Source organism: Crinia signifera, chromosome 2 (genome assembly GCF_055691185.1).
Source record: "Crinia signifera chromosome 2, ASM5569118v1, whole genome shotgun sequence".
In the NCBI taxonomy this organism is placed as follows: domain Eukaryota; kingdom Metazoa; phylum Chordata; class Amphibia; order Anura; family Myobatrachidae; genus Crinia; species Crinia signifera.
This window is the reverse complement of record NC_139218.1, coordinates 402,641,372-402,654,059: the sequence shown is the minus strand read 5'-3', so window position 1 is coordinate 402,654,059 and position 12,688 is coordinate 402,641,372. Positions and strand designations below refer to the sequence as shown.

At 47.1% G+C, this 12,688-nt stretch overlaps 1 protein-coding gene across 1 annotated transcript in view; it reads right to left on the bottom strand.

The window, feature by feature from the left end:
- Window positions 1-6,408, bottom strand: part of TRIM3 (tripartite motif containing 3) — a 47,557-nt gene extending 41,149 nt beyond the window's left edge. Inside the window, exons 1-2 of the mRNA XM_083170617.1 lie at window positions 6,280-6,408; window positions 2,897-3,038 (exon numbers count right to left, since the gene is read on the bottom strand). Coding sequence (XP_083026743.1) covers window positions 2,897-3,009 — 113 coding nt within the window. The 5' untranslated portion in view covers window positions 3,010-3,038; window positions 6,280-6,408. The remainder of the gene's footprint in view (window positions 1-2,896; window positions 3,039-6,279) is intronic.
- Window positions 6,409-12,688: the final 6,280 nt, after the last annotated feature.

The following is a 12,688-nucleotide window of genomic DNA, read 5'->3' as shown; positions in this document are numbered from 1 at the left end:
CCTTACCTCATTACCAGCACTCTATACTACCCCTATACCCCATCTGTCCTGCCATACCTCATTACCACCCCTATACCCCGTCTGTCCTGCCTTACCATCACTATATACTACCCATATACCCCCTCTGTCCTGCCATACCTCATTACCACCCCTATACCCCGTCTGTCCTGCCTTACCATCACTATATACTACCCATATACCCCGTCTGTCCTGCCTTACCTCATTACCAGCACTCTATATCCCCTCTGTCCTGCCATACCTCATTACCAGCACTCTATACCCCCTCTGTCTTGCCATACCTCATTACCACTCTATACTACCCCTATACCCCCTCTGCCCTGCCATACCTCATTGCCAGCCCTCTATACCCCCTCTGTCATGCCATACCTCATTACCACCTCTCTATATTCCCTCTGTCCTGCCATACCTCATTACCATCACTATATACTACCCATATACCCCGTCTGACCTGCCTTACCTGATTAATATCACTATATACTACCCATATACCCCGTCTGTCCTGCCTTACCTCATTACCAGCACTCATTACCCTCTGTCCTGCCATACCTCATTACCAGCACTCTATACCGCCTCTGTCCTGCCATACCTCATTACCACCACTCTATACTACCCCTATACCCCTCTATCCTGCCATACCTCATTACCATCACTCTATACTACCCCTATACCCCCTATGTCCTGCCATACCTCATTACCACCACTCTACACTACCCCTATACCCCCTCTGTCCTGCCATACCTCATTACCACCTCTCTATATCCCGTCTGTCCTGCCTTACCTCATTACCAGCACTCTATACTACCCCTATACCCCATCTGTCCTGCCATACCTCATTACCACCACTCTATACCCCCTCTGTCCTGCCATACCTCATTACCATCACTATATACTACCCATATACCCCGTCTGTCCTGCCATACCTCATTACCACCACTCTATACTACCCCTATACCCTTTTATCCTGCCATACCTCATTACCACCACTCTATACTACCCCTATACCCCATCTGTCTTGCCTTATGTCATTACCACCACTTTACCCCCTCTGTCCTGCCATACCTCATTACCACCACTCTATACTACCCATACACCCCCTCTGTCCTGCCATACCTCATTACCACTCCTATACCCCGTCTGTCCTGCCTTACCATCACTATATACTACCCATATACCCCATCGGTCCTGCCATACCTCATTACCACCACTCTATACCCCCTCTGTCCTGCCATACCTCATTACTACCCCTATACCTCGTCTGGCCTGCCTTACCATCACTATATACTACCCATATACCCCGTCTGTCCTGCCTTACCTCATTACCAGCACTCTATATCCCCTCTGTCCTGCCAAACCTCATTACCAGCACTCTATACCCCCTCTGTCTTGCCATACCTCATTACCACTCTATACTACCCCTATACCCCCTCTGCCCTGCCATACCTCATTGCCAGCCCTCTATACCACCTCTGTCCTGCTATACCTCATTACCACCACTCTATACTACCCCTATACCCCGCCATACCTCATTATCATCACTCTATACTACCCCTATGTCCTGCCATACCTTATTACCAGCACTCTATACTACCCCTATACCCCCTCTGTCCTGCCATACCTCATTACCACCACTATACCCCCTCTGTCCTGCCATACCTCATTACGAGCTCTCTATATCCCCTCTGTCCTACCATACCTCATTACCATCACTATATACTACCCATATACCCCGTCTGTCCTGCCAAACCTCATTACCACCACTCTATACTACCCCTATACCCTTCTATCCTGCCATACCTCATTACCACCACTCTATACTACCCCTATACCCCATCTGTCTTGCCTTATGTCATTACCACCACTTTACCCCCTCTGTCCTGCCATACCTCATTACCACCACTCTATACTACCCCTATACCCCGCCATACCTCATTACCATCACTCAATACTACCCCTATGTCCTGCCATACCTTATTACCAGCACTCTATACTACCCCTATACCCCCTCTGTCCTGCCATACCTCATTACCACCACTCTATACCCCCTCTGTCCTGCCATACCTCATTACCATCACTATATACTACCCATATACCCCGTCTGTCCTGCCATACCTCATTACCACCACTCTATACTACCCCTATACCCTTTTATCCTGCCATACCTCATTACCACCACTCTATACTACCCCTATACCCCATCTGTCTTGCCTTATGTCATTACCACCACTTTACCCCCTCTGTCCTGCCATACCTCATTACCACCACTCTATACTACCCATACACCCCCTCTGTCCTGCCATACCTCATTACCAGCACTCTATACCCCCTCTGTCCTGCCATACCTCATTGCCATCACTCTATACTACCCCTATACCTCATTGCCATCACTTTATACTACCCCTATACCCCCTCTGTCCTGCAATACCTCATTGCCATCACTCTATACTACCCCTATACCCCCACTGTCCTGTTCTACTTCATTACTATCACTCTACTATACTACTACACCCACCCTCCCCATACACCCTCCAAAAAGATTGCCTCCCATACCCACACTCCCCAAACACCGTCTCCCACACCCACCATTCCCAAATACCGCCTCCCACACCCACCCTGCCCCAAGTACCACCCCCTAACCCACCCTCCCCAAATAGCGCTTCCAACAACCACCCTCCCCAAATACCAGGTTGTGCCCACTTAGTGGTGGCTGTCATGGACACTCGGAGTGACCCAGCATCCCATGCGAGGGCCACCTACCCGGCTGTGACAGGAACACCCCCATGCAAGGACCTTTGGGGTGACCCGGCCATGATAGGAATAACTCACGAGAGGACCTTCTACTCAGCAGAGACAGGAACTCCCCATGCAAGGACCTCACCTCTCGCAGAACGTGTGCAGACATGGGAGGACCTTGGGAATGTGGTACCTCTCCAAGCAGATGCTGCAGACGAGGAACTGCTTGTCTATCTGACGCACCACGGGGCTCGCCATGGTTACCCCCAGAGACACCAATCCAATACCTGCACACAAATCATATACAACACATCACTAATAAGGAAGGGAGGACAGGCAGAGGGAGGGGAGGCCAGGAGAGGGCAGGCAGGCAGTAGGAAGGGAGATGCATGCAGAAAGAAAGAGGGAGTCAGGCAGAGAAAGGGGCGGGAATGGACAGGCAGGTAGAGGAATGGGAGGCCGGGAGAGGGCAGGCAGGCAGAGGGAGGTGAGGTTGGGAGAGGACAGGCAGGCAGAGGGAGGTGAGGCCGGGAGGGGAAAGGCAGGCAGAGGGAGGGGAAAGGCAGGCAGAGGGAGGGGAAAGGCAGGCAGGCAGGCAGAGGGAGGGGGAGGGGGGGGGGGGGGCAAGAGGGGACAGGCAGATAGAGAGAGAGCAGGTAGGGAGAGGGCAGGCAGAGGTAGGAGAGGCCGGGAAGGTGCAGGTATAGGGAGGGGAGGCCGGGAGGGTGCAGGTAGGCAGAGGGTGGGGAGAGGACAGGCAGGGAGAGGGAGGGGAGGCCGGGAGGGTGCAGGGAGGCGGGCAGAGAGAGGGGAGGCCGGGAGGGTGCAGGTAGGCAGGTAGAGGAGGGAGGGTGCAGGTAGGCAGAGCAAGGGGAGGTCTGGAGGGTGCAGGCAGGCAGGTAGGGGAGGCCGGGAGAGTGCAGGCAGGAAGGTAGAGGGAGGGGAGGTCGGAAGAGGACAGGCAGGGAGATGGGAGGGGAGGCCAGGAGAAGGCAGGCAGTAGGAAGGGAGATGCATGCAGAAAGAAAGAGGGAGTCAGGCAGAGAAAGGGGCGGGAATGGACAGGCAGGTAGAGGGAGGGGAGGCCGGGAGAGGTCAGGCAGGGAGGGTACAGGCAGGTAGAGGGAGGGGAGGTCGGGAGGGTGCAGGCAGGCAAAGGGAGGGGAGGTCGGGAGGGTGCAGGCAGGCAAAGGGAGGGGAGGTCGGGAGGGTGCAGGCAGGCAAAGGAAGGGGAGGTCGGGAGGGTGCAGGCAGGCAGGCAAAGGGAGGGGAGGTCGGGAGGGTGCAGGCAGGCAGGCAAAGGGAGGGGAGGTCGGGAGGGTGCAGGCAGGTAGGTCGAGGGAGGGGAGGTCCGGAGAGTGCAGGCAGGCAGGGAGAGGGTCGGCAGATGGAGAGGGTCGGCAGAGGGAGGCCGAGAGGGTGCAGGCAGGTAGGTCGAGGGAGGGGAGGTCCGGAGAGTGCAGGCAGGGAGAGGGTCGGCAGAGGGAGAGGGTCGGCAGAGGGAGGGGAGGGTCGGCAGGGGAGGCCGAGAGGGTGCAGGCAGGCAGGGAGGGTACAGGCAGGTAGAGGGTGCAGGTAGGCAGGTAGAGGGAGGGGAGGTTGGGAGAGTGCATGCAGGCAGGTAGAGGGAGGGGAGGTCGGGAGAGGGCAGGTAGAGGGATGAGAGGTCGGGAGAGGGCAGGCAGGTAGAGGGATGAGAGGTCGGGAGAGAGCAGGCAGGTAGAGGGATGAGAGGTCGGGAGAGAGCAGGCAGGGAGGGTGCAGGCATGCAGAGTAGGTCGGGAGAGGGCAGGCAGGGAGGGTACAGACAGGTAGAGGGAGGGGAGGCTGGGAGGATGCAGGCAGGCAAAGGAAGGAGAGGTCGGGAGAGGGCAGGGAGGGTGCAGGCAAGCAGACGGAGGGGAGGTCTGGAGGGTGCAGGCAGGCAGGTAGAGGTAGGGGAGGCCGGGAGAGGGCAGGCAGGCAGAGGTAGGTGTGGCCGGGAGGGTGCAGGCCGGAAAGGTAGAGGGAGGGGAGGTTGTGAGAGGACAGGCAGGGAGAGGGAGGGGACCCGGGTAGAGGGCAGGCAGTCAGAGGGAGGGGAGGCCGGGAGGGGGCAGGCAGTCAGAGGGAGGGGAGGCCGGGAGGGGGCAGGCAGTCAGAGGGAGGGGAGGCCGGGAGGGGGCAGGCAGTCAGAGGGAGGGGAGGCCGGGAGGGGGCAGGCAGTCAGAGGGAGGGGAGGCCGGGAGGGGGCAGGCAGTCAGAGGGAGGGGAGGCCGGGAGGGGGCAGGCAGAGGGAGAGGTAGGGGAGGGTGCGGGCAGGCAGAGGGAGAGGTAGGGGAGGGTGCAGGCAGGCAGAGGTAGGGGAGGGTGCAGGCAGGCAGAGGGAGGAGAGGGGAGGTCGGGGAGGGTGCAGGCAGGCAGAGGGAGGAGAGGGGAGGTCGGGGAGGGTGCAGGCAGGCAGAGGGAGGGGAGGGTGCAGGCAGGCAGAGGGAGGGGAGGCCGGGGAGGGTGCAGGCAGAGGGAGGGGAGGCGGGGAGGGTGCTGCAGGCAGAGGGAGGGGAGGCCGGGAGGGTGCAGGCAGGCAGAGGGAGGGGAGGGGAGGGTGCAGGCAGGCAGAGGGAGGGGAGGGGAGGGTGCAGGCAGGCAGAGGGAGGGGAGGGTGCAGGTAGGCAGAGGGAGGGGAGGCCGGGAGGGTGCAGGCAGGCAGAGGGAGGGGAGGGTGCAGGCAGGCAGAGGGAGGGGAGGGTGCAGGCAGGCAGAGGGAGGGGAGGGGGCAGGCAGAGGGAGGGGAGGGTGCAGGCAGGCAGAGGGAGGGGAGGCCGGGAGGGTGCAGGCAGGCAGAGGATGGGGAGGCCGGGAGGGTGCAGGCAGGCAGAGGGAGGGGAGGCCGGGAGGGTGCAGGCAGGCAGAGGGAGGGGAGGCCGGGAGGGTGCTGCAGGCAGAGGGAGGGGAGGCCGGGAGGGTGCAGGCAGGCAGAGGGAGGGGAGGCCGGGAGGGTGCAGGCAGGCAGAGGGAGGGGAGGCCGGGAGGGTGCAGGCAGGCAGAGGGAGGGGAGGCCGGGAGGGTGTAGGCAGGCAGAGGGAGGGGAGGCCGGGAGGGTGCTGCAGGCAGAGGGAAGGGGAGGCCGGGAGGGTGCAGGCAGGCAGAGGTAGAGGTAGGGGAGGGTGCAGGCAGGCAGTGGGAGGGGAGGCCGGGAGGGTGCAGGCAGGCAGAGGGAGGGGAGGCCGGGAGGGTGCAGGCAGGCAGAGGGAGGGGAGGCCGGGAGGGTGCAGGCAGGCAGAGGTAGAGGTAGGGGAGGGTGCAGGCAGGCAGTGGGAGGGGAGGCCGGGAGGGTGCAGGCAGGCAGAGGGAGGGGAGGCCGGGAGGGTGCAGGCAGGCAGAGGGAGGGGGGGCCGGGAGGGTGCAGGCAGGCAGAGGGAGGGGAGGCCGGGAGGGTGCAGGCAGGCAGAGGGAGGGGGGGCCGGGAGGGTGCAGGCAGGCAGAGGGAGGGGGGGCCGGGGGATTATGGAGCCGGTGTAGCGGGCTGGGAGGCGGCGGGACACTCACTGTCAGGCCGCTGTCTGTGTCTCAGTCCCGGAGGCCGCAGCTTCCTTCTCCCCGGCTGCCATTGTACAGAGAACAGCTGAGCCTGACGTCACCGGCCCGCCCATAATGACGTCACTGTGACATCTCTGCCGCCCAGGGCATATATATATAGCAGCAGCGCTCTGCCTGGTATATACAGCATATAGTATAGTGTGTGTGTGTATATAGTGCAGTGTATATGTGTTATATTGTATATAGCATAGTATGTATCATATTGTATATATCAGCAGCGCTCTGCCTGGTATATACAGTATATAGTATAGTGTGTATATAGTGCAGTGTATATGTGTTGTATAGTGTATATAGTGCAGTGTATATGTATCATATTGTATATAGCAGCAGCGCTCTGCCTGGTATATACAGTATATAGTATAGTGTGTATATAGTGCAGTGTATATGTGTTGTATAGTGTATATAGTGCAGTGTATATGTATCATATTGTATATAGCAGCAGCGCTCTGCCTGGTATATACAGTATATAGTATAGTGTGTATATAGTGCAGTGTATATGTGTTGTATAGTGTATATAGTGCAGTGTATATGTATCATATTGTATATAGCAGCAGCGCTCTGCCTGGTATATACAGTATATAGTATAGTGTGTATATAGTGCAGTGTATATGTGTTGTATAGTGTATATAGTACAGTATATATGTATCATATTGTATATAGCATAGTGTGTATGTATCATATTGTATATAGCATAGTGTATATAGTACAGTATATATGTATCATATTGTATATAGCATAGTGTGTATAGTGCAGTGTATATGTATCATATTGTATATAGTGCAGTGTGTATAGTACAGTATATATGCATCATATTGTATATAGTACAGTATATATGTATCATATTGTATATAGTGTAGTGTGTATAGTACAGTGTATATGTATCATATTGTACATAGCATAGTGTATATAGCACAGTAAATATGTATCATATTGTATATAGCATAGTGTGTATAGTGCAGTATATATGTATCATATTGTATATAGTGCAGTGTGTATAGTACAGTATATATGTATCATATTGTATATAGCATAGTATGTATAGTACAGTGTATATGGTACAGTATATATGTATCATATTGTATATAGCATAGTGTATATAGTACAGTATATATGTATCATATTGTATATAGCATAGAATTAGTATGTATATAGTACAGTATATATATATATATATATGTATCATATTGTATATAGCATAGTGTGTATAGTGCAGTGTATATGCATCATATTGTATATATCATAGTGTATATAGTACAGTATATATGTATCATATTGTATATAGCACAGTATATATGTATCATATTGTATATAGCATAGTGTATATAGTACAGTATATATTTATCATGTTGTATATAGCATAGTGTGTATAGTACAGTATATATATCGTATTGTATATAGCACAGTGTATATAGTACAGTATATATGTATCATATTGTATATAGCGTAGTGTGTATAGTATAGTGTATATATCATATTGTATATAGCACAGTATGTATAGTACAGTATATATGTATCATATTGTATATAGTATAGTACAGTATATATGTATCATATTGTATATAGCACAGTGTATATAGCACAGTATATATGTATCATATTGTATATATCATAGTGTATATAGTACAGTATATATGTATCATATTGTATATAGCATAGTGTATATAGTACAGTATATATGTATCATGTTGTATATAGCATAGTGTGTATAGTACAGTGTATATGTATCATATTGTATATAGCGTAGTGTGTATAGTACAGTATATATGTATCATGTTGTATATAGCATAGTGTATATAGTACAGTGTATATGTATCATATTGTATATAGCACAGTATGTATAGTACAGTATATATGTATCATATTGTATATAGCATAGTGTATATAGTACAGTGTATATGTATCATATTGTATATATCATAGTGTATATAGTACAGTATATATGTATCATATTGTATATAGCATAGTGTGTATAGTACAGTGTATATGTATCATATTGTATATAGCATAGTGTATATAGTACAGTGTATATGTATCATATTGTATATAGCACAGTATGTATAGTACAGTATATATGTATCATGTTGTATATAGCATAGTGTATATAGTACAGTGTATATGTATCATATTGTATATAGCACAGTATGTATAGTACAGTATATATGTATCATATTGTATATAGCATAGTATGTATAGTACAGTGTATATGTATCATATTGTATATAGCATAGTGTGTATAGTACAGTGTATATGTATCATATTGTATATAGCGTAGTGTGTATAGTACAGTGTATATGTATCATATTGTATATAGCATAGTGTGTATAGTACAGTGTATATGTATCATATTGTATATAGCGTAGTGTATATAGTACAGTATATATGTATCATATTGTATATAGCGTAGTGTGTATAGTACAGTGTATATGTATCATATTGTATATAGCGTAGTTTGTATAGTACAGTGTATATGTATCATATTGTATATAGCGTAGTGTGTATAGTACAGTATATATGTATCATATTGTATATAGCGTAGTGTGTATAGTACAGTGTATATGTATCATATTGTATATAGCGTAGTTTGTATAGTACAGTATATATGTATCATATTGTATATAGAGTAGTGTGTATAGTACAGTATATATGTATCATATTGTATATAGCATAGTGTATATAGTACAGTGTATATGTATCATATTGTATATAGCACAGTATGTATAGTACAGTATATATGTATCATGTTGTATATAGCATAGTGTATATAGTACAGTGTATATGTATCATATTGTATATAGCACAGTATGTATAGTACAGTATATATGTATCATATTGTATATAGCATAGTATGTATAGTACAGTGTATATGTATCATATTGTATATAGCATAGTGTGTATAGTACAGTGTATATGTATCATATTGTATATAGCGTAGTGTGTATAGTACAGTGTATATGTATCATATTGTATATAGCATAGTGTGTATAGTACAGTGTATATGTATCATATTGTATATAGCGTAGTGTGTATAGTACAGTATATATGTATCATATTGTATATAGCGTAGTGTGTATAGTACAGTGTATATGTATCATATTGTATATAGCGTAGTTTGTATAGTACAGTATATATGTATCATATTGTATATAGAGTAGTGTGTATAGTACAGTATATATGTATCATATTGTATATAGCGTAGTGTGTATAGTACAGTGTATATGTATCATATTGTATATAGTGTAGTGTGTATAGTACAGTGTATATGTATCATATTGTATATAGCAGAGTGTATATAGTACAGTATATATGTATCATATTGTATATAGCATAGTGTATATAGTACAGTGTATATGTATCATATTGTATATAGCATAGTGCGTATAGTACAGTGTATATGTATCATATTGTATATAGCGTAGTGCGTATAGTACAGTGTATATGTATCATATTGTATATAGCGTAGTGTGTATAGTACAGTGTATATGTATCATATTGTATATAGCGTAGTGTGTATAGTACAGTGTATATGTATCATATTGTATATAGCATAGTGTATATAGTACAGTGTATATGTATCATATTGTATATAGCATAGTATGTATAGTACAGTGTATATGTATCATATTGTGTATAGCGTAGTGTATATAGTACAGTATATATGTATCATACTGTATATAGCATAGTGTATATAGTGCAGTGTATATGTATCATATTGTATATAGCGTAGTGTGTATAGTACAGTATATATGTATCATATTGTATATAGCGTAGTGTGTATAGTACAGTATATATGTATCATATTGTATATAGCACAGTGTATATAGTACAGTACATATGTATCATATTGTATATAGCACGGTGTATATAGTACAGTATATATGTATCATATTGTATATAGCATAGTGTATATAGTACAGTGTATATGTATCATATTGTATATAGCACAGTATGTATAGTACAGTATATATGTATCATATTGTATATAGCATAGTGTGTATAGTACAGTATATATGTATCATATTGTATATAGCACAGTGTATATAGTACAGTACATATGTATCATATTGTATATAGCACGGTGTATATAGTACAGTATATATGTATCATATTGTATATAGCATAGTGTATATAGTACAGTATATATGTATCATATTGTATGTAGCATAGTGTATATAGTACAGTACAGTATATATGTATCATATTGTGTATAGCGTAGTGTGTATAGTACAGTATATATGTATCATATTGTATATAGCATAGTGTGTATAGTACAGTATATATGTATCATATTGTATATAGCATAGTGTATATAGTACAGTATATATGTATCATATTGTATATAGCATAGTGTATATAGTACAGTGTATATGTATCATATTGTATATAGCATAGTGTATATAGTACAGTGTATATATATATTTTTTGAAAAAGCCACAAGCTAGTGGCGAAACGCGTCAGGTGTGGCCTCTCATCTCTATCCAATTGGATCCTCTAGCACCCTCCAGCTCACCATCTGCCTACTGTTGGGACCAAATCCACCGACTCCTTTCTGGGACCCTTCATATACACAGAACTCCAGGTGAGCCATTACCATCGCAGCCACCTGTTTGAGGTTCAGGCCCCCACTCAAGTGTCACACCTTTTAGACCCCACGCCCTTCCTCCTTGCTAGTGTGTGTAATACCAGCAGTGACTTTTATCTACAAGCCACACACAGGAGGTCCCCACTGTTTGGGTACATTGTGCCCTAAATCCTTCTCAAAGTCTTCAGAAGGGCCCTGGATATAGGGACCCAAACGGACATCCCCCCACTGATTCCTCCAGCGGCGTCAATCAAATTCCGTGATAATAGAGAGGACCAGTGAACCGTTCCCTCATACAATCCCATATCTTTCCCACTCGGCAGAGAACTTAAATGGTTAAGTGCACTTACCAATTGGACTGATACTGATCTGGGCAGTGGCCCCTGTGAATTCCGATCCAACTATAGAGTGAGACCATTCTTTTTATAAATTTATTTTTATTTGTGTTATAAGTATGTGTGTAAATGTCATTTAAATCGTGCAAATCTATATATAAAGGTAATTTTTCACTTTCAATTGTTTTTGTGTTCATTGTAACTCCAGCGCTGCTTCTTTGTTCTTTTTTGGTTATTCCTGGTGAATACCAACAGGGATTGACTACCCCTGTACCCCAGCAGCTGCTTTGAAAGAACACCTCCTACACCAGGCGCCCACTCTCTGTTCTCCAGTAGAACAGCTCTTTTTGGTACATACTGGCAAATGCCTCCTTCTCAAACCCCCACTATCCATGCCAGCCCGATGCGCAGCGACCCCCGTGAGGGGATGCGGTACGCCTCCTCCCGACTTGTTCATTCCCCCACTATCCACATTGGCGTGAAGTTGATTGTATAAAGTGTGACGAACGTAGCGATCCACTATGCCCGAAGCGTGGTGAACGCAGCGAGCCCCGCCACACATTAAATTGTAACTGACTACATAACTGCTGTCATGAAACTACACAAGTACCTTTTTATTTGTCCCCCATATTGTTGTAACCAGGACCAGTCCAAGAGCCTGGTGCTGGTTCAGGAAATACAAGGGACCCCCCTGTATTTCTGCAACCAGGATGTCTCAAAGAGCCCTGGTTATATTCGAGGAATGGGGGAAGGGGGGCACCACACTTTTTTTTTAATGATTTATTTTTCTCTTTTTTTACACTGAGAACCAGGGCACGGAACAGACTGATCTGACTGATACTGTGTGACTGATCTGACTGATACTGTGTGACTGATCTGACTGATACTGTGTGACTGATCTAACTGATACTGCGTGACTGATCTGACTGATACTGCGTGACTGATCTGACTGATACTGCGTGACTGATCTGACTGATACTGTGTGACTGATCTGACTGATACTGCGTGACTGATCTGACTGATACTGTGTGACTGATCTGACTGATACTGTGTGACTGATCTAACTGATACTGCGTGACTGATCTGACTGATACTGCGTGACTGATCTGACTGATACTGCGTGACTGATCTGACTAATACTGCGTGACTGATCCGACTCATACTGCGTGACTGATCCGACTGATACTGCGTGACTGATACTGCGTGACTGATCCGACTCATGATGCGTGACTGATCCGACTTCATGATGCGTGCTGATCCGACTCATGCTGCGTGCTGATCCGACTCATACTGCGTGGCTGATCTGACTCATACTGCGTGACTGATCTGACTTATCTGAATCATACTGCTTGGCTGATCCGACTCATACTGCGTGACTGATCCGACTGATACTGCGTGACTGATACTGCGTGACTGATCCGACTCACGCTGCGTGACTGATCCG